This window comes from Amblyraja radiata, chromosome 1, assembly GCF_010909765.2.
Source record: "Amblyraja radiata isolate CabotCenter1 chromosome 1, sAmbRad1.1.pri, whole genome shotgun sequence".
Taxonomy (NCBI): Eukaryota; Metazoa; Chordata; class Chondrichthyes; order Rajiformes; family Rajidae; genus Amblyraja; species Amblyraja radiata.
Window position 1 is genome coordinate 57,237,396 of NC_045956.1, and position 23,179 is coordinate 57,260,574.

The 23,179-nt window shown below is 45.3% G+C and overlaps 1 protein-coding gene across 2 annotated transcripts in view; it reads left to right on the forward strand.

The window, feature by feature from the left end:
* The window catches only part of ccser1 (coiled-coil serine rich protein 1), a 1,210,497-nt gene that overhangs the window by 267,475 nt on the left and 919,843 nt on the right, over positions 1 to 23,179 (forward strand). For both annotated transcript variants that reach the window (XM_033022379.1, XM_033022389.1), the window contains exon 4: positions 10,835 to 10,949. In XM_033022379.1, coding sequence (XP_032878270.1) covers positions 10,835 to 10,949 — 115 coding nt within the window. The remainder of the gene's footprint in view (positions 1 to 10,834; positions 10,950 to 23,179) is intronic.

Below are 23,179 nucleotides of genomic sequence, written 5' to 3' on the forward strand. Positions count from 1 at the left end.
TCAACAACCAGTCAATTTCCGCTTTAAATTACTTGATTGTGGCAATGATGAAATAAATTCCTCCTCATCGACTTTCTAAAGATATGTCCTTTTGTTCTACCATGTCCATTTGTTTTATTGTTATCCAATAACAAACCAATACTAATACAATTTGCATTGGACAAAATGGACGATTTCACAGTTTCCCACATTATGCTCCATTTGTCCGCTAATCTCAGCTAATCGACATCATTTCATAACTGCATATTCCTTTCTTTACTTTATTTTCCTACTTTGTGTCATTTTCAAATTCACTGGCTCCTACTTTTGATGCCCGTTTAAAGTCATTTATATACATTGTAAAGAGCTGAGTCAGGACTAATCCTTGTGGCACACCACTGCTACATCTTGTCAACCAGAAAAAAGCAACATTTACATTCACTCTCTATTTTAGTTTAGTTAAATTTAATTTAAAGATACAGCATGGAAACAGGCCCTTCGACCCACCAAGTCCACGCCGACCATCGATCAGCTGTTCATACTAGTTCTATGTTATCCCACTTTCTTATCTACTACATACACACTTGGGACAATTTACAGAGACCAATTAACCTAAAAACCCGCACGTCTTTGGGATGTGGGAGGAAACTGGAGCACCCGATGGAAAGCGACACAGCTACAGGGAGAACTTGCAAACTCCACACTGATAAACGACCGAGGTCAGGATCAAAACTGGGTTTCTGGCGCTGTGAGGCAGGAGCTCTACCTGCTGCACCACTCTGCTGCATGTCTTTAATAGTTTCTAACGTACAATCTTTTTGCCCTCTAACACATGTTACGCTAACTATCCTATAACTTCCTGCTTTCTATCTATTTCAGCAGCTAACGAACCAATACCGCCTGCATTTTTTCTGCATTGCACATGTACACGAGAATCCTGAACTCCAAAGGACACAAAGTGCTGGTGTCACCCAGCAGGTCAGGCACCATCTCTGGAGAACATGGATAGATGGCATTTCGGGTCAGGACCCTTCTGACCTGAAACATCATTTATCCATGCTCTCCGGAAATACTGCCCGACACGGCGAGTTACTCCAGCACTTTGTGTCTAGTTTAGTTTAGTTTAGAGATACAGTGCGGAAACAGGCCCTTCAGTCCACCGAGTCCGCGCTGACCAGCGATCTCTGCACACTAACACTATCCTACACACACTATGGACAATTTTACCAAGCCAATTAACCTACACACCTGTATGTCTTTGGAGTGTGGAAGGAAACGAAAGCTCTCAGGGAAAACCCACGCAGGTTGTGGGAGAATGTACAAACTCCATAAAGACAGCACCCATAGTCCAGATCGAGCCCAGGTCTCAGGCGCTGCAAGAAAGCAACTCTACCACTCTATACCGTGTCACCCTACTGTCTTTTTGTGTGGACCAGCATCTGCAGTTCCTTGCGTCTAAATCCTGATTTCAGTGGCATTTGTGTATGGGACCACCTTTGCATTGCTAAGTACCTCTCTGTCCAGAGATGATGGAGAGAGGTTCTTCCAGGTCCCGATCCAAAACGTCACTCATCCTTTCTCTCCAGAGATGCTGAGTTACTCCAGCACTTTGTGCCCATCTTTGGTATGAACCGGCATCTGCAGTTCTTTGTTGCTTCATTTCTTCCAGTGTTCTCTGCATTTACGTTGTTGGCTTGGCCACTAGATGGCGAGATCGAGCTTTGCGCAAAGCATCTTTATGCCTGTCGTATTCCCCAAGTCAAATTTACAGTGCTTTTGCAGGTGCGAATTCACCTGTTAAATAAGATAGTGCTTCACCTAAAATTATCAGCTGTAATATGAAATATCAACACTAAATGGTATAAGTACAGGGATCAAATTTGACTCAACGATTAGCGTTTTTTTGCAGCCATCAGTATTTTGGAGGTTTGCAGATTGTAACAGGTTGGAAAACTAATTAGGACAAGTGCATTTCAATTTGAGTATCTTGCAGGCAGGTTGAATAGGCATTTGCTCTTTTCTCTAAGTACTCTTGAAGCATCGCAGGGAGTGATTTGGGAATGCAAGGTATTAAATAATGCTTTTTTTTGCAAGAGTTCTGAATAGAACTTGCATGGATGAAGAGAAAAAATAGTTTTATTTTCTGTTGGCTGTAAGCAATTACATTTTAGAGGAGCAGAAATTAATTAAATGTAAATGGGGTATTGTACCTTCATAGTCACATAATTGAAAAACTACATCGCCTACTCTGCTGCAGAGGTAATTTAAAATTCTCATACTCCACAGTAATTGTGTTAGAAAGATAGATTCATAAGCTAATGTAACAAGGTTTTACTTTAGCCCTAAGCTGGAATGGCAAGACATATTAGGAAATTTCCTTCAGTTATATGAAAATGCATATTTTATAACACAGCTTGCGGGGTTAATTGTACTGAAAGGAATTCACGGAGCATTTCTTCAAAAATGCCCTGCCTGTAATTTTTTTCTAAACTTTTTTAAAATTCCATTTAAACTTGGTTGAAAGTTTCACTCTGCATAATCTGATTTCCAGTCCTGTCAGAAAGAGATCATGATTGTCCAGTGATGATTCCATTACAGTTACGGTTTAGTTTATTGTCCCGTGTATCGAGGTACAGTGAAAAGCTTTTTGTTACATTATAACCAGTCAGCAGAAAGACAATACATGATTACAATCGATCCATGTTCAGATACATGACATGGGAATTTAGTGCGACTAAAGCCAGCAAAGTCAGATCAAGGATAGTCTGAGGGTTACCAAAGAGGTAGATAGTAGTTAGACTGCTCTCTGGTTGTGGTAGGATGATTCAGTAGCCCGATAACAGCAGGGAAGAAACTGTCCCTGAATGTGGAGGTGTGCGTTTTCACACTTCTATATCTTTTATCGGATGGGAAAGGGTGAAGGAATGGCCAGGGTGCGACATGTACTGGATTATGCTGCTGGCCTTGTCATGGTAGAGTGAGGTATAAATTGAGTCAATAGAAGTGAGGTTGGTTTGTGTGATGGTCTAGGCCAGGGGTCTCCACACTATAGCCCGCGGGCCATATGCGGCCCGCCATGAGATTTTATCCGGCCCGCAGCAAGCTCTTAACATGTTTTGTGCGGCGGACTATTTAGCGGGTTCTGTGGTCGCGCTTTAGAGATGCAATGCGGAAACAGGCCCTTCGGCCCATCGAAGCGATGCCCGTACACAGTAGCACTATCCGACACACACTTGAGACAAATTCAATTAACCTGCAAGTGTGGAGTGTGGGAGGAAACCAGAGCACGCAGAGAAAACCCACGCAGGTACAAACTCCATACAGACAGCACCCGTAGTCAGGATGGAACCCGGGTCTCTGGCGCTGTGAGGCAGCAACCACGGTGCCATTGTTCCTGTGTTGCAAAAGGCAAGTTGTGCGGGGGTCGTAGTGTGGTGTGGGGAGTGGAGCGAGGAGGAGGAGGGGGGGAGCTAGTTGGCGGCAGGGTCGGTGGGTAGCGGTCTCCCCCCGTGAAGCTGACCCGTGAACAGCTGCCGCTTCGGGGCGCCACTCTGACCTGGACCTTTTGACCGGGTCTCCGCTGACACGTGCCAGTGCGGCCGGGGGGAATCCTCTCTCTCTCCCTCTCCCCCCCCCCTCATCCCCTCCCCCCTCTGTCCCTCCCTCCCTCCCTCTCTCCCTCTCTCCCTCCCTCTCTCTTTTTGTGTGTGTGCCCGATGGGTGAGCATTATGCGTGCGTGGGTCTTTATGCCTGAGAGTCTAAATTGCCTGAGGGGTGATCACAGTGCGTGTGTGTGACATTTCTTTATTTTTTCCCACGGCCCGCAAAAATGTGCCAAACATATAATGTGGTCCTCATGCTGAAAGGTTTGGAGGTCCCTGGTCTAGGCTGTGTCCACAATTTGCTGCAATATCTTGCATTCTTGGATGGAGCTGTTCCTAAACCATGCTGTGATGCATCCTGATAAAATGCTTTGTATGGTGCATCTGTTGAAGTTGGTGAGAGTTGTACGAAACATGCCAAACTTCCTAAGCCTTCTAAGGACGTATAGGTTTTGATCAGGTGTGACTTGCATGCAGATTACAATTAAAACACAAAGTACTTGAGCTATAACACCAGGATAAGTGCTCAATTAAGAAAGCCAAGCCCGAAGCAAAAGTATAATCTAAACTGCTTATTCACATTTATGCTAAGGACAATATCTAACTCCATATGCGATAAACAGCTACCCACAGTACATGTTAACAAGCTCATTAAAAAAAGCTTTAATCGTGTAGATGCAAGTATATTATTGGGGTTATCGAGTGAGCACCTTCCTTCACTGGTGTTTCCTTGAGTGTGGAAGAAATTAATTTAGAGGGAAATTAAAGGAAAATGAAAAGTGGAGGCTTCGCAGGTTTGCTTCAAGAGACTTTATTGCATGGAATTATGGAGAGATGGTGGCAGTTCTCTGACTTAACAGCAGAATTAGCCGACAGTTATACTGTGCAGTAAACAACTTGTGTTTTTTGTTAGATACAACTATACGAAAATACACTTCGTCCTTGGCTATATGTTTTCTTATAACTACCATCCACTACATGGGTATTAATTATTTCATTATTCATAACATACTTTCTGTTTATGTCAATCATATTCAACAACAGATGGTTAATACAAGTCAAACATAATACAGGGGCATCTTGACATTATTCTACCTCACCTTTTAGGCAGACCGCACCGCCATCCCCACTCCGAACCAATCATAAGCCCCCATTATCTGCAACATAGCTATGTTACTAGTGATTGTAGCAGGTGGTCTAATTTTAACTTCCTACAGAGGAAAACAAGCTTCCTTATCGCTGTCCTAACTTTGTTATGTTTACATTCACCATTCAACACATTCCCAGACAAGAAGTAATGCCTCTGATCTTATTTTGCCGATTCCCACAAACCTCTTCTGCACCTGGTCAACGAGAGATGCCAATTGCCACCTCCACATACCCTTTCGTTGCCTTGTTCAATTATGACCAAATTAAGTAAGAAGGGATTTTAATATTTTCTTCCACATTGAGTTAGACGCCAGACAGCTTGGAAAGGCTCAACAGTTGGTTCTGGCATCCAGAACAACTCCCCTCAATACCTGCTCATACAACCAATTCTACCAGTATCTACTAAATGAAGGAAACTGCAGACGAATAACTCACTCCAACAATTGCTAAACACATGCATCCTATCCTCCACATCCTAGCCCATCATTAAACTCATAACACCACAAATATCAACCTTGCATGATACTGGGATACACCGACTACACTTACCGCTCGTTATACATTTTCTTTCTGCCCCCAACTGATACTATTTCTTTACCACCAAATCCACTCTTGCTCTGCTGTCTCTTGCATCTGATTTACGGCCTGATGCAAACTCTGTTTGTGAATTCCTAGCTCCCCAAATAGTGACGTGGTCGTTCGCGCTATGAAGCCTCTACAACCCACCTCTACCGGACGTACTCTTGTTCTCCATCCTTGCTGCTCAGCGTCTGCTGCCAACTCTACATATCTAAGCTTTTTCCTTTCATAAGCCTCATCCACTAAGTTTTCCCAAGGCACCGTCAGTTCTATAAAATACACTATCCGCTGAGTAACTGACCATAACACGTCCTCTTTTCTACTTTCCCAGTTCATCCACTGTCCCTGCTTAACCCGGGCTACTATCCGTATACATCTCACTGCTTCCTCCTGACAATGTACCTGCTCAACAACTGTTGTGTAATGAGACCCATACACAGGATTAACAACTCATGGTCCTTTATTGTAACACAAGTAGAGGAAACATTACAAGCTATCGTATCCGTAGTCAGCATCAAGTCTGTCCGTGAGATGGTGAAATACCGTTATCAATAGTCCGGGGTAGGGATGAAGATCCGGACTGGACTACATATGGAATGTGCAGCATACATAATATGTGTAGTGATAGATATAGTGAAGGCAGGCTAATATGGTTAATCTACATCATTCCTCTTCAGGAATTAACCCATAATAAAATAGATATGAAAATCAAATGCAAAATATATGTGTCACTGATTACATGTGGTAAGTATAAGTAAGCTGTTGGGAATAACACCAAAGGTAGTTCAAACCTGTTAATCCTGATACTTTAGGTTAGGCTTGCAGGTGCGACCTGCACGTGTACGGTACAGTTATGCATTTCCTCCCTTCACCGGAGATGAGATCGGTGGTAGAACAGGAGCAGGAGAATGAAGCAGCATTGCCGGCGATGAAACTGGAGAAACTTGGCAGGGGTCGAGGTGGCGTGGCCGTAGGTGAGGCGATCGGATCAGGAGTAGCAGGCAACGGTGGTATGATCAGGCTGGGGCTGTTGGATGGGGATGGAAATATGCTTGTGCGGTCGGGATGATACAGAGGTGTTGCTGCTGGTTCACTCACAGGCAAGATATGCCATCTATTACGTCTGTTGCTGCCGCCGTCGGCATTGACCAGATATGAACGTGGTTCGGGAGGAGTTCCAGATGTTACACCGAGGCAGTCGTGACCCTTTTCTGTTTGTAGACGGAATACTTGTCCCTTGGCTAGTGGTGGAAGTGGTCTGCTCACTTTGTCATGCCATCTTTTTTGAATGTCACACTTTTGTTGCAGCTTGGACTGGATTTTAGATGGTGTGCGAACTTGCGGCTCTAATGTCTGTTTTGCCACAGGTAGTGTGGTTCGGGTCTGTCTTGACATCAGATGCTGGGCGGGTGAACCCAGTACAGTACTTCCTGTCATACCACCTACCCAAACATTTGACAAGCTTCTCCATTATAGACGGGATTTCTTCTTCATCTGCATAAAACCTTTTCTCTACCACCTTTTTTCTTGTCAAATAAATACTCTGTGACTTACTAGACATACACGCTGGCAAAAGGCCCATCTCCAGACCCTCCCATGCTGTCGTAAAGTCTGCTGTACTAAATCACATTCGGACATCTTCGAAATATGCTTTCACTAAATTTACTAACGATACTGGAACTCTAAAGAAATCAAAAGCACTCCAAATAAGACTATGTGGTCCAGAGCCAAATGCATTTGCCAGGTCCCAAAACACTACATGCAAATCTCTGCTCTCGAGCTTGGCTGTCTGAATCTGGTGCCATATTACATTAATGTGTTCTAAGCAACCTTGAAAAGCTGGGATTCCTGCTTTCTGCACTGTGGTATCGATTAACTTGTTGCTTTCTAAATAACGCCAGCCTCTGTGCCACTATGCTAAAGAAAATCTTACCTTCTAAATTTAGGAGACATATGGGTCTAAACTGACTTAACTCTGAAGACTCTTTCTCCTCGGGAATGAAGACTCTTTCTCCTCCGGCTCTACGCCAAACCCTTAGTAGAACCTGCTTCTCCCAAACTGTATGCAAGAGCCTCCACAAGAATCTAAGCACATCAGGTGCACTTTTATATACCCGGTAAGGGACTCCATTCGGCCCTGGGGCCAAAGAAGCCTTTGCACGCCTTATTACGGCTTCCACTCCCTTCCACTTTGGTGGCCTAACCTCTAACATGCTCTCCTAAGGGTGGTATATCTGGAGGGAAAACCCATTCCCCTTTTCGTTTCTGGATCTGAGTATGTCCTTTTTAAATATTCCTCCTACTCTTCCTTTAAAGCTTTGAGCTTTTCACTTTTTTCCTGACTAAACATTATTTGAACAAACTTAAATGGATCCCTATAAAATGCTGACCTGACTCGCTCCAACCTGAGTCTTCAGTCTGGGAGGATACCAGGTCTGTGGAAAACATCATGTCTCGTGCCGGTTCCCGAAGCAGAGCGGCCGACCGAGATCAATGACTACAGATCAACGAGATCAATGACAACAAAGCAGGGTGGCCCTTACATCTCATATCATGAAGACAATGGAGCGGCTATTTCTTTGTCTCCTGAGACCACAAGTCCAGCACGCACTCGACCCACTACAGTTTGCGTACCAGGAGAACATTGGTGTGGATGATGCAGTCCTATACATGCTGCACCGGATCTACTCCTTTTTGGACGAACCAGGTGGCTACGTGAGGATTATGTTCCTCAACATTTCAAGTGCGTTCAACACCATCCAACCCCTGATTTTGAAAGACAAACTTGAGAAAATGGGGGTGGATTCCACCTTTACCTCCTGGATATACAACTACCTGATGGGTCGACCACAGTTTGTTAAGGTGGGGGACTGTGTTTCCGGGACAGTGGTGTACAATGTTGGAGCCCCACAGGGAACGGTTTTGGTCCCGTTCCTCTTCACCCTGTCTTCACCATACTGCAGACTTCAAATATAAGTCTGACACATGCCACATACAGAAATATTCAGATAACACAGCGATTGTGGCATGTGTAAGAACAGACATGAGGATGAATACAGGGACTTTACCAGTGCTTTCTGTGTCTGGAGTAAAGAGAACTGTCTCATCTTGAATACAACCAAGACTAAAGAGATGGTTGTTAACTTTTGCAGGTCCTAGCTCCCCCTTCAGCCGGTTAACACTGCAGGGGTGGACATTGAGCTGGTGCAGACATATAAATATCTGGGAGTGCACCTTGATAACAAACTGGACTGGTCTGTCAACACCGATTCTCTCTACAAAAAAGGACAGAGCAGTCTCTTTTTCCTCAGAAGGCTCAGATCCTTCAATGTGTGCAATGAAATGCTGTACTTGTTTTACCATACTTTTGTTGCAAGTGTCATCTTCTACGGTGTTGTCTGCTGGAGTAACAACATCACTGATAAAAACAGCAAGAAGCTGGACAAGCTGGTAAAACAAGTTAACTCAGTGCTGGGGCGGGGCGGGGGGGGAGAGTGGACTCTGTGGTGGATGTGCTTGAGAGGCGTATGAGGAGCAAGTTGCAGACCATCCTCAACAACTCCGGGCACCCTCTCCATGAAACTCTGGAGGGTCAGAGGAGCATACGGAACAACAACCGGCTCCTCTCCCTGCGCTGTAGCACAGAGCGGTTCAGGAGCTCCTTCACCCCTGCAGCCATTAGATTTTATAATGCTGACCGTTAAGCTGTATGAGGATGCTTTGCACTTTTAATAGTTATTTATTGGGTTCTTTTAAAGTATTTTTTGCTTTTATGTATTGTCCGTATTTTATGTATTGTTTGCTTTACGTTCTGACTGTGTTGGCTATTGGACATCTGAATTGCCCTAAGGCGATTAATAAAGTATCTATCTATCTATCTATCTATCTATCTATCTATCTATCTATCTATCTATCTATCTATCTATCTATCTATCTATCTATCTATCTATCTATCTATCTATCTATCTATCTATCTATCTATCTATCTATCTATCTATCTATCTATCTATCTATCTATCTATCTATCTATCTATCTATCTATCTATCTATCTATCTATCTATCTATCTCCCACCCAGAAGGAGGGGCACTTCCCCTTTTACAATAAAAAATTCCAAGTTGTAAACTTGACGCGCCAGATGGCATGGTAGTGTAACCGTACCAACTGTTTGCAATCCCCCCCCCCCCCACATTACATCTTGCCCCCGTATCTATCTTGGCAGCAACCTTGGTGTTGTTGATACTGACCGTTGTCATGGGATCGCTGTCTAATATGGGTTAATCTACATTTACCAATAGTTTACCAATAGTTATTCCTCAACCTTTTTCTCACAGAGAGTGGTGAGTCTGTGGAATTCTCTGCCTCAGAGGGCGGTGGAGGCGGGTTCTCTGGATGCTTTCAAGAGAGAGCTAGATAGGGCTCTTAAAAATAGCGGAGTCATGGGGAGAAGGCAGGAATGGGGTACTGATCGGGGATGATCAGCCATCATCACATTGAATGGTGGTGCTGGCTCGAAGGGCCTGCACCTATTGTCTATTGTCCAAAACCTCTATCACTGGAAGATTCTCTATTCTGCACTTTAGACATGCGACGAGAAACGAGCCCTTCGGCCCACCAAGTCCATCTCTACCTGCGATCATCCCATACACTAACACTATCCTACACACTAAGGTCAATTTATAATTTTACCAAAGCCAATTAACCTACAAACCTGTACGTCGTTGGAGTGTGGGAGGAAACCGGAGCACCGGGAGAAAACACAGGGAGAACATACAAATTCCGTACAGACAGTACCAGAGGTCAGGATTGAACCCGGGTCCCTGGTGCTGAAAGGTAGCACTGCTTTGTCACTGTGCCACCCTAATTTCAGTTTAATTTAGTTTATTGTCATGTGCAGTGATAGGTTTTATTACACAATTAACACAATGCTCCTTTTTGGAACTTGCTGTGTGGAAACTGCACCAGAACTATAAAAAAAACAGGAGCAAATCTTCTGAAGGTGAACAGGAAAGTTCTCAGGTGCAAAACTTTCTATTATTTGGCAGCCAATATTCTTTCATGGGTTCAAGTCAACAACTTAAAACAGAATTTTACCAATTATTCGATTAACCTTGTTAAATCTGATCCACATGTTCACCACACTTCAAGGAAAGATTGTTCCTGATAATGTCCTTTACATCAATTCTTCATGCTTCATTGGCAGAGGAAGTCCAGCTGTGGACAAATCAACAGCAAATGAGAACCTTTCGGTGTTTGTCTCAGAGATTGGGTGGAGAGACCTCATCCATTATGAACCATTATAGCATCTTAATTGTGCTCTGGACAAAATAACAGGATTTGCAATGAAATGAAAATTCCTGGCAGTATCATGCTTTTGACCAAGTTTGGATGTATTAATCTCTTTCCATTGTCAACCCATTCGTTAATAGGGCTTGTTGCAAAATATAGAGATTGTTTGTTGAATTATACTGAATTATATTTCAATGGCTCAATTTTCCCCCCATCCCTTTCCTCCTTGGATTCAGGATGTTTTAAACAGACTGGGCTCGTGTGACTTGGATGAGGATGATCTAATGTTGGATTTGGAGTGCGTGGAAGACCTGCATCACCAGTGTGAGAGTGCCGCGGCTAAACGTTTTGGTGAGTGAAGGGCCTGTCCCACTTATGTGTCCTTGTCACGCAAATTACGCGACCTCGTAGTCACGTTGAGCCGCGACGGTCCCGCGAAGGTCGGGCACGATTTCATGCGTACGCACAGCCGTCTGGAGTGCGTGACGTCATTTGAAGATGGACACAAAGCTGGAGTAACTCAGCGGGACAGGCAGCATCTCTGGAGAGAAGCAATGGGTGACGTTTCGTGTCGAGACTCTTCTTCAGTCAGAAAAGAAGGGTCTTGACCCGAAACGTCACCCATTGCTTCTCTCCAGAGATGCTGCCGGTCCCGCTGAGTTACTCCTGCATTTTGTGTCTATCTTCAATTTTCTTGGCCCCGCTCTGGGAGTAGAAGTGGGGGCGGATCCGGACCACAACGGCCGTGAGCCCCAGGCCGAGTTCGGTGATCGTTTGCCTGCTTCTGCTGCTGTTGAAGGTGAGACGTTGCGTCGCGTCGCGTCAGGGTCTTGGGCCTGTCCCACTTTGGCCGTCAGTTCCGCGACAGGCCGATGGCACGCGAACATTTCGTTCACTACAAAAATTTCGGAGCCCCGCGCGATGTCGCGCACAACTACATATCCCTCAGCACTTCTAAGTGGGACCGGCCCCACGCAGCCATACGATGCCCGTGCGCCTCAACGCAACCACGAGGCCACGTAGTTTGCGTGCCTAGGACACGTAAGTGGGACAGGCCCTTAATGCTAGCTTTGGAAGCAATGTTTGTTGCAATGTAGCCCCTCCACCCAGCCGAGGTTTATAGAGTTATGAGAACCATCAAAGGGGTAAATAGTCATCGTTTATTTCCCAGGCTGAAAAAATGTTAAATACTAGAGAGCACAGCTTGAGAGTGAGAGAGAGGAAAAGTATAAAAGAGATTTACAGAACAAGTTTTTCTACACAGAGAGTTTTGCGCTGCTTGTAATGTGCTGCCATTGACAACAACCATCAGGCTATTGAACACTGCAAACGCTGAGCTGTAAACTGCCTGATTGCACTTGGGGGGTATTGATTTTGCCTTTGCACTATATTGTTTGATTTTTTTACATTGAACTATTTGTTGTTTATTATGGTGTCTATGAGGTAAGTCTACCCTCATTATTACATACCTTCTTATAATGGAATTTGGATATAGCACACTGTGTCTTTAAGAACACAGGCTGCTTGTTACATTGTGGAGGCCGCTAAAGTTGACAAGGCATTGAATCTGACTGACAAACGTTTCGATCAGCACTTAACACTATTGAACAATATAATAAACAGCCTTTGGAATATTTAGCTTGCAGTAATAAAAATGCATATTTAGCTGTTAAAAAAAACTTTGTATGTGAAAACAGCTCATTGTTTCACAGAGTGACCATGAGGTTTAGTTTAGAGACACAGTGCAGAAACAGGCCCTTCTGCCCACCGATTTTGGTCCATGAATTTAAGAAAGAATATCTAAGCATTGAAAGCAGTCCAGACAATTCATGGGATGGACGGGCATCCCCTTATTGTACTTGAGTTTGACTTGTTTATATTTATGTATAGTGTTTAGCTAGAGATACAGGCCCTTTGGCCCACCGCTGATGATCACCCGCACTCTAGTTCTGTTCTGCACGTAATCGGGACAATATACAGAAGCAAATTAACTGACATGTCTTTGGGATGTTGGACAAAATCGGAGCGACCAGAGAAAACCCAAGCAGTCACAGGGAGAACGTACAAAGACCATACAGATGGCACCTGTAGACAGGATCGAACCCGGGTCTCTGACGCTGTAAGGCAGCCACCCTACCGCTGCACCACACAGGGTTTGTGTGACCCTTGCATGGAGCAGGCCTCATATATAACAAAATCCTTGATGCAATATTCCGCTTTAAGTCCTTCAGCACTTCCGATTTATTGGAAATCAACTTTTGAGTCAAATTATAATTATAATTATTTAGGTGCGCCAATGATTTCATTTCGTTTCGCCGAACACCTCCGCTCAGTCCGCAATAACCAACCTGACCTCCCGGTGGCTCAGCACTTCAACTCCCCCTCCCATTCCCAATCCGACCTCTCTGTCCTGGGTCTCCTCCATTGCCAGAGTGAGCAACAGCGGAAATTGGAGGAACAGCACCTCATATTCCGTCTGGGGACCTTGCGTCCGGATGGCATTAACATTGAATTCTCCCAATTTTGCTAGTCCTTACTGTCTCCTCCCCTTCCTCAACCCTCTAGCTGTCTCCTCCCACCCTCCCATCCGTCCGCCCTCGGGCTCCTCCTCCTCCCCTTTTCCTTCCTTCTGCCCCCCACCCCCCATCAGTCTGAAGAAGGGTTTCGGCCCGAAACGTCGCCTATTTCCTTCGCTCCATAGATGCTGCTGCACCCGCTGGGTTTCTCCAGCAATTTTGTGTACCTTTTGTCTACACTCAACCCTGATTACTTGGGGGCGATGATTTGTAAATCCAGATTTCAATTTTTGATGGATCCTGACAGAAGTTGAACGGAATCTATTTGTAGTGACTCATTTCAGTATCTTTTGACTGTGACACACAGCCTCCCTCCGAGAGCTGAAATTGAATTTGGTTCATTGTTGGCATGGAGTCTCAAATCCAGTTTGCACATTTCATTTACCTGACCTTAGGTTCCTCGCATTACAGAAACTGCAAAGATTAAAAAGTCAATGCAAAACAAATCGCTATCCCAACTTGCTGACTGTGTAATGCCCTGTGGCTAATTCAGACTGGCTTGGATCCAAACACATGTACTAGTTTAATGCCCCAGTGAAATCAATTAAAAGATAATCGCAGCATTTGAAATAATTTGAATTTTGTGGAACTGTTCTGGAAACTGAAAATCTGTTGAGGGGTATAATAGCTGCTGGAAATATGTGCTTTTTTTCTCCCCTGGATACAAGCAATGTCAATGCACCACTGTGCATTGAGCCTGTCCTTTGACCCTGTCTTCCTTTGGTTCTTTTCATGTTCATAAATTATAGGAGCAGGATTAGGCCATTTGGCCCTTCCAGTCTACTCTGCCATTTAATCACAGCTGATCTATCTTTCCCTCTCAACCCCATTCTCCTGCCTTCTCCCCCAAATCCCTGACACCCTCGGTAGTAACTCGGTGGGCGGCGCGACTCTCGTCAGCAGCGGCCTCTGCAGTCCGTCTGTGTTTTTATTATTTTTTGTCTCGTTTTTATGTAGTTTTTGTTATTTTTTTTGTTGGGGTATGTGTGTGGGGGGGTGGGGGGGAGGGGGTAACTTAAAAATCTTTCCCCTGCAAGGGAGACCCGACCTTTTCTTTGTCGGGTCTCCGTTGTCGTTGGGGCTGCAACGTGGAGCGGCCCCCAACAGGAACGACCTGGGGTTCCAGCTGCGGAGCTGCCGACTACTCACCGTCACGGGGCTGGCCGAGTCCGGAGCGGGTGGAGCTGTGGTGGACGCTGCTGCGACCCGACCGCCGGAGATTCGGAGGATGCAACTGCAGGTTTGGCGGACGGCGGCACCGGGAGCCCGCGGGTCCCTGCTGGGAGACCGCTTTTCGGGGCTTCCGCAACGGCGACTTCTCCCGCCCGAGTTGCGGGGTTGAAGAGCACCTGAGCGGGGCCTTGGAATGGCCGCGGGACTTTGCGAGCGCACGCCGGGGGCTCTAACAACTAGACCCGGTGCGCGACCTTACATCACCCGGCGTGGCTTTAATGGCCGCGGGACAATCACCATCGCCAGCCAGGGGCTTTGACTTTGACTCTGACTCTGACATCGGGGGGGAGAGTGCAGTGGAGAGATAAGTTTTTTTGCCTTCCATCACAGCGATGTGATGGATGTTTGTGGAAACTGTGTTGTGTCTCGGGTCTTTTTGTTTTGTAATGTATGGCTGCAGAAACGACATTTCGTTTGGACCTCAAGGGGTCCAAATGACAAATAAATTGAATTGTATTGTATTGTATTAAAACCCTTACTAATCAAGAATCTGTCAACCTCTGCCTAAAAATATCAATTGACTTGGCCTCCCCAGCCACCTGTGGTTATTAATTCCACAGATTAACCACCACCAGACTAAAAACAAATCCTCCTCATCACCTTTGTAAAGGTACATCCTTTTATTCTGAGGCCATGGTCTTTTGAATCCTCTGTGTAACTACTTGTTGCATTATTTGAATTGACAATAAAGTTTGCTTTGACTTTGACTTTGACTTTGAAAGGAGACAAAGAAATTGCACACCAAGTTCCACCCATTGTAGTGTTTATTCCATCCTTGTAATGATAAATTTGCATTGAAAGCCGGATTATTGGGAGAATGTTTTTGGCAACACGGTGGCACAGTGCTAGAATTGCTGCCTCGCAGCACAAGAGACCTGTGTTCTATACTGACCATGGGTGCTGTCTGTACAGCATTTTTATTTTTGTTCACCGCATGGGTTTTCTCTGGGTGCTCCAGTTTCCTCCAACACCCCACAGATGTGCAGGTTTGTAGGTTAATTGGCTTCAAGAATTGTGAATTGGCCCGAGTCTGTAGGATATTGGTAGTGTACGGGGTGATCACTATTTGGTGCGGACTCAATTGGCTAAAGGGTCTGATTCCAGCCTTATCTCTAAAGTCTACAAAGTCATTAGAGGAATAGTTAGGGTGAATGCAGAGTCTTTTGCCTAGAGTAAGTGAATCAAACCAGAGGTCTGAGGTTTGTTAAGGAGGAATGATTTAATGACAACTTGAGGGGTAACCCTTTTGCACAAAGGGTGATGGGTGTATGGAACATCAAAGGTATCAAAGGTATTTTATTGGTCACATTCACATACACCTAGGTGTAGTGAAGTGAAATGCTTCTTGCCATTTTGTAGCACATAAAGAAGGAATACAGACATAACATTAATAAGAGTTTTAAACATAAAGAACATCCCCCCACAATGGTTCCCATTATGAGGGAAGGCACAAAGTCCAGTCCCCAACCCCAGTTCACCCATAGTCGGGCCCATTGAGGCCTCCACAGTTGCCTCTACGGAGGCCCGATGTTCCAGGCCGTTCTCTGCCAGAGGAGATAGTTGAGGCAGGTATGACGGCAATATTGAAGAAACATTTTGTCAGTTAATTTTCTGGGACAGGTTTGGTGGGATAAGAGCCAAAAGCAGGCAGGTGGGACAAGTGTAGATAGGGCATGTTGGTCAGTGTGGGCAAGTTGGCCTGTTTGCATGCTTCGTGACTCCATGACTCTGATTCTAAGTCTAAAGTAAATAGATGGTCAATAGGTGGGGGTGTAGGAGGGGGGGGGGGGGGGGGGGGGGGGGGGAGAAGGTTCGTTCAATTGTTATTTATTATCTCGTGTACCAAGGTACAGTGAAATTATTTCATGCAAACAGATCAGTTGCTATTAATATGGTTTGTTTGCCAAGGTTGTTGCTTTACTTAAATACAATCCCAGATTAAGTACATAATGCATGGAAATCACCCACTGAGTCCACATTCAAGCGTCACCAGGTTTTGGCTCCATTTTCACAGTCCCAGCTGCAGCCGGCCATAAAGGCCCGTTGCATAAGTAAGTCACCGCCGTCTGGATCGTCCTGTGATTAGGCTGTTACATAAAATTGGCGAATCCTTTGTTCATATCTTCATATTGTTGGGTTGCAAGCTACCCAAACAGAATGGTAGTGTGTGTCGGTTAGTGTTAATGTGCGGGGATCGCTGCTTGGTGCGCTGAAGGGCCTGTTTCCGCGCTGTATCTCTAAACTAAACAAAAAATAATATGAGGCGCTGTTCTTTTTGAATTTGCCATTGTTTAATCTTTGTCATGCATTGTGGACTAAACGCATGTACAGCCACGCAGAAAGATGTTGGAGTGGGGGGAAAAAAAGAGAATACATGAAGGTTGTTGGAATAGTGTTTTTAGATATAACAATGAAAATCTGGTTTAAAAAGTTACAATATAGTGAAAGGAAGATTATCCTCTTACAATCTATGCATTCCTGACAGGCCAGTCCCTCTGCAGTACTGTTCTATATGGATGATATTTGTTCAATACTTTGTTTATATTCTGGCTTATGAAACTGATGCAGATCTGCATTCTGTTACGTAACTTTGATGGATTTGCAATTCAGTTTTATAACTTCTTAGCATAATTTTAAAATTGGTTGCAAGGCAGATGCATTTTGAAGAATAATTTTTGTTCCACATCAAGTATTTCAGAACCAAGGCTGTGAACGAAGGAAAGGCGATTTGTGAGGCAGGTTTTTAGAGGGCAGTGAGTGCCTGGAATATACTGCTAGGGGTGGTGGTGGAGGTAGATATGATATAGTGGCATATCTAAACTTTATCTTTAGACTGCAGAAATACTGCGCGGAAACAAGCACTTCAGCACTCTGCGTCCGCACCGATAAAATATCACCCCGTACACTAGCACTATCCTACACACTAGGGACAATTTGCGATTTTTACCAAAGCCAATTAACCTACAAACTTGTATGTCTTTGGAGTGTGGAAGGAAACTGAAGCACCCGGGAAAACCCACACAGTCACAGGGAGAATGTACACACTCTGTACAGACAGCACCCGCAGTCAGGATCGAACCCGGGTCTTTGGCGCAGTAAGGCAGCAACTCTACCACTGCGCCACTGTGCCGGCTATAAAATATGTCCTCGATGGTGGCTTTTACACAGGCTTATGAAGAGGCTTTTACACAGGCACATGGATGTACAGCAAATGGAGGGTTATGGATCATGTGCAAGCAGATGAGATTGGGCATCATGTTCAGTACGGACACTGTGGGCCGAAGGTCCTGTTCCTGTGCTGTATGGTTCCATGAAGCAAAATACAGAGGAATAGTTTACATTCCTCTGCAAAATTAAGTTGTATTCTGCTCACAAACTGCAGAGTGATGTGAATCCGACCTGCCGCCTCTTGAAATTGGAAAGGGTGTGATAAAATTGAACCCATCTGAACACACAACTGATTACTTTGTCCATTTATTCTAGGCTAATTAATAACCCACTCTGCATCAATTGAGCACAGGATTGCAAAAGGGCGATTAGACTGCCAAACGGTAAATTTATAATCCTTGTGGGGACAGTAATTAATAAAGAAAAGAAACTTCAATTATTGTCTTCGAGACATCTCAAGCCATTCCACGTCTAACAAATTTGTTTTTAAGGAGTAGTTACTGCTTATTTTGTGGGAAAATGTAGCTGGCACTTGGCACAGAGTGACTTAACTAAATGACCAGCTAATTTGTTTTATAGTTGTAGGAGAAGGCATTATTTGAAATATGGGAAAACTACTTCACATACGTTTTATGCACATTGTCAGATTGCAGCTGGCACATCTGATGCTAGTATTTCGAACATAAAACTTCGGACAGCACAGTGGTGCACTGGTAGAGGTACTGCCTTATACCACCAGAGAACCAGGTTCGATCCTGACTATGGGTGCTGCCCACACGGAGTTTCTGTGTGTCTGCATGAGTTTCTCCGGGTGCTTTGGTTTTCTCCCACATTACATAGGCTTATAGGTTGCTTGAGCAGCTTACAGCCCAGCGGTATGAATAGATTTCTCTAATTTCATTCCCCCTCCAACCACCCCCCCACACTAGTCATCCTGCTAGTTTCACTGTTCGTGTTCATTGTTATCACCTCTTTCACAGCCAACAATAGATGATTGTTCACCTTCCCTTCGTCATCAGTGCCGGCTCTGATTTGCTCTGTACATTTTCATACCTCTAGTTTTCCCCTCCCCCGACTCTCAATCTGACGAAGGGTCTTGACCCGAAGCATCACAATATCTGTGCAGACCGTGCTGCCAGAATTAAATGAGCTCCTTCTGCCTGCACTTGATCCACAGGCCTCCGTGCCATTGCCTGTTTGTGTGATTGACTGCCTCATAAATGTTGCTCTCCTGCCTGCATCCATCTGCAGCACCTCTGGCAACGTTCGCAGCATCTAGCATTCCCTCTGTAAAAAGAAGTTTCCCCGCTCATCTCCTTTAATGTTTATCCCTCGTATTAAAACTACATCCTAGGGGGGGAAAAAAAACTCTATTCACCCTATCTACACCTCTCATAGTTTTCTACACATAGTTTTCTATAGAGGCGGCACAGTGACATAGAGGTAGAGCTGCTGCCTTACAGCACCAGAGACCCGGGTTTGATCCGGACTATGGATGCAGTCTGTACGGACTTTGTTAGTTTCCCCTGTAACCGCGTGGATGTTCTCAGTGCTCTGGTTTTCTCCCACATTCCAAAGACTTACAGGTTTCTAGGCTAATTGTAGGCAAAAATTGTAAATTATCCCTGGTATGTAGGATAGTGCTAGTGTTTTGGGTGTTCGCAAGTCAGCACAGACTCGGTGGGCCGAAGGGCCTGTTTCTGCGCTGTATTTCCAAAGCTATTACCAGGGACCTCCAACCCTTTCAGCATGAGGGCCACATTATACATTTGGCACATTTTTGCGGGCCATACATTTGGGCACTCGCACACACTCACCCACACACTCACCCACACTCTCACCCACACACTCACCCACACACTCACCCACAAACTCACCCACACTCTCACCCACACACTCACCCACACACTCACCCACACACTCTCCCTCACTTGGGCCGCCTCTGTCGCCGATCTTCACTGTCTCCCCGCGGCCATTGACGGTAACATAGAAACATAGAAATTAGGTGCAGGAGTAGGCCATTCGGCCCTTCGAGCCTGCACCGCATCTGTCAGCAGCTGCACACAAACCCTCAACTTGATAGCCTATGGCAAACTAACGTGTACGTTCCTGTGCTACCACAGAACCCGTTAAATAGCCAGCTGCACGGAACGTGTTGAGAGCATGCTGCGGGCCGGGTAAAATCTCGTGGCGGGCCAGATGTAACCCGCGTGCCATAGTTTGGAGACCCCTGGTCGATACCATTGTCAGGTCTATCTTCAGACTCTGATACTCCAGAGAAAATAATACAAGCCTGTCCCCACTGTTTACCAACTTGTTATCCTTGGGCAGATAGTAATAAAGAAGGAGGCTGCACAACCCATCTGAAGACCATTCCTGCCGCCTTTTATCATAGTATGTATATTTTACCTGGGCAAACCTACATGAAATAAAGAACTGCAGATGCTGCTTAATACTCAAAAGGGCACAAAGTGCTGGAGTAAATCAGCAAGTCAGGCAGCATCTTTGGAGAACATGGAGAACAGAACTTTGGAAAACATCTAAGATAGACACAAAGTGCTGGAGTAACTCAGCTTCTTCAGTCTGAAGAAGGACCTGACCTGAAATGCCATCCATCCTTTTTATCCAGAGATGCTGCCTGACCAACTGAGTAACTCCAGCACTTTGTCCTTTTAAGCCTACATGTTTTAAAAGTTATCGTTAAGTCTGCTTTCTGTGCTCTGCTTCTGGATCATGGCTCACTGCTTGAGATCGATCCTTCAAACATCTCATGGTTCCTTTTTGCCAAAGATCTTAAATAGTTGGAAACAGTTAATACTTCCATATAATTAAAACTTTTTTAAGACATGGAATGAAACTATTGGCACTCTAATTCTATTCCAGATCCCAGTCCCATTTCCCCAGTTTTCCCCTGTAACTTATTCTCTCTCACACTCCCATCAATTCCTCCTCATTCAGTGCGGAAACAAGGCCTTCGGCCCAGCGAGTCCACGCTGACCAGCAGTCCCCGCACATTAACACTATCCTACACACTAGGCACAATTTTACCAAAGCCAGTTATCCTATAAACCTGTACATCTTTGGAGCGTGGGAGGAAACTGGAGCTCCCGGAGAAAACCCACGTAGGTCTCGGGGAGAATGTACAAACTCTATACACATAGCACCCTTGGTCAGGATCGAGCCCAGGTCTCTGGTGCTGTAAGGCAGCAACTCTACTGCTGCAGTACCATGCTGCCCAGGTAATATGTTGTAGTTCCAATAGTTTAAATGAAACCAGTTTCCAAATTGGGCAGTTTCCTGTCTTCACTCCTAATCATGTGGCAGAGATGTGCCTGCATTTATATGTTACAGATTATGACAGCAGCTTTAAATTTCTATGCCCGGAGCTATTAGTGGATTAGACGTTTACTTTGACCTTTAGTGATACAGTGCTAAATATGCCCTTTCGGCGTGCCGGCCAGCGATCACCCCGTACACTAGTGCTATCTTACACTGTCGGGACAACTTACATGTAATAATAATAATAATAATAATAATAATAATAATAATAATAATAATAATAATCTTTATTGTCATTGTACAAGACAACGAAATTTTGTTGGAGCAGTCCTCCTACATGTGTAGGAAACAACTGCAGATGTTGGTTTAAATCGAAGGTAGACACAAAATGCTAGAGTAACTCCTGCGGGTCAGTTACTCCTGCAGGTCAGTAACTCAGTTACTCCATCATTTTGTGTCTACCTGGAGACAATTTACAATTTTACAAAAGCGAACTAACCTACAAACGTATACGTCTTCGGAAAATGGGAGAAAACCGGAGCACCCGGAGAAAACCCATGTGGTCACAGGGAGACTGTACAAAATCTGTACAGACAGCACCCTTAGTCTGGATGAAAGCCAGGTCTCCGACACTGTAAGGCAGCAACTCTACTGCTGCGCCAAGATTAGTAGCCTTACTGCACAACAATGCTTTTTCCGCGGGCCGGTGGTGGGAGCTTCTTCTTCTCCCGGTCCCCAACGAGGGCTCCCAGGCTGCGGACGCCGCGCCAGCTGGAGCTCTGGAGGCTGCTGCAAGCGAATGAACGGAGGGTTCCCCTCCGGCGAGCCCCAGCGAGGGCTCGCTTGCTCCACGCCGAGAGTCCACGCTGCGCCCTCTGCTGAAGCCCCGGGCTCGTCTCCGGGAAAGGCCGCACCGATCCTCGATGTCAGGCCACGGGGGAGGCAACATGGAAAAAGCCGCCTCTTCGTGGATGAGGTGACCAAAGCGGTTTCCCCCTTACCCCCCCACACAAAACACAGAGAAACATTAAAAACATACATTTAAACATGCTTTTTATATAACAGAACAAGGTTTCATTTAGCAAACCCACTGGACATTTTATGCACTAGTATTGGGGTTATTAATTAGATTTTGTTGTTTCTTATTTATTATTTTTGAATTGTGTTTACAAGCCTGTAATGCTTCTGCATGTAGAAGTCTCACTGTTTCGTTGTTGGTGCATATGACAATTAAACACTCTTGATTCTTGAACTATAGTTTTCCTGTCTCAGGATCGAAACCCTGAAGATCCTAAACTAAAATTAGAGAATTCAACATTCATAATCCATCTCTCTGTGTGTGGTGTTTTCATGTTCTCCCTCTGGTTCCTGCTATTTTCTCCACCCAAAAGACCTGCAGATTGGTAAATGGTGGAACCTATGGCTATTTGATGAAAGTATATCAATTTAAGAGGTACATATAGGGTGTACAGAACTGTTTTTTCCCCAAGGTGGTAATGTCAAACACAAGGGGGCCCTGCTTTAAGGGGAGAAGGACAACATTTAAAGGAGATACATGGACAGGATTCACACAGATGGTGGGCGCCTGGATCACACATTTGCAGGTGGTGGTAGAAGCAAATATCATAGGGGTGTTTAAGATAAGTATATGGATATGCAGCAAAGTGAGGAATATGGATCATAGATGTGCAGGGAATAGGGGGAGGTGGATCATAGATGTCAATCAATCAATCAATCAGTTTTATTCGTCACTTGCACATAAAGTGCAAATGAAATGAATTTGCCAGCAGCAGTACAATGAAAAAGAACACACAAAAACAAAATAAAAATGTAACACAAACATCCACCACAGCATTCATCACTGTGGTGGAAGGTACAAAATTTGGCCAGTCCTCCTCCATTTCCCCCCGTGGTCGGGACCTCAACCCCCTGCAGCCGCCGCTGCGGGCATCGAGATGAGTAAAAGTCACGGTAAGTCCAGAATCGGTGCCTCCCCCACCGGAGACAGCGGCTTCAGGTTGGTGTAGGTCGCAGGCGGGCAGTCGAAGATTTAAAGTCCCCGCCACGCTGCAGCCAGAAGCACCGCAGACCGCAGGGCTGGCGGTCGAAGCTCCCCTGCAGGGGTCCCCGGCGAGGGAAGTCTCCTGATGGGAGGTCCCCGCCGTGCCCACGGTAAAAGTAGTCCGCGGGCCGGTGGTGGGAGCTTCTTCTTCTCCCGGTCCCCAACGAGGGCTCCCAGGTTGCGGACGCCGCGCCAGCTGGAGCTCTGGAGGCTGCTGAAAGCGGATGAATGGAGGGTTCCCCTCCGGCGAGCCCCAGCGAGAG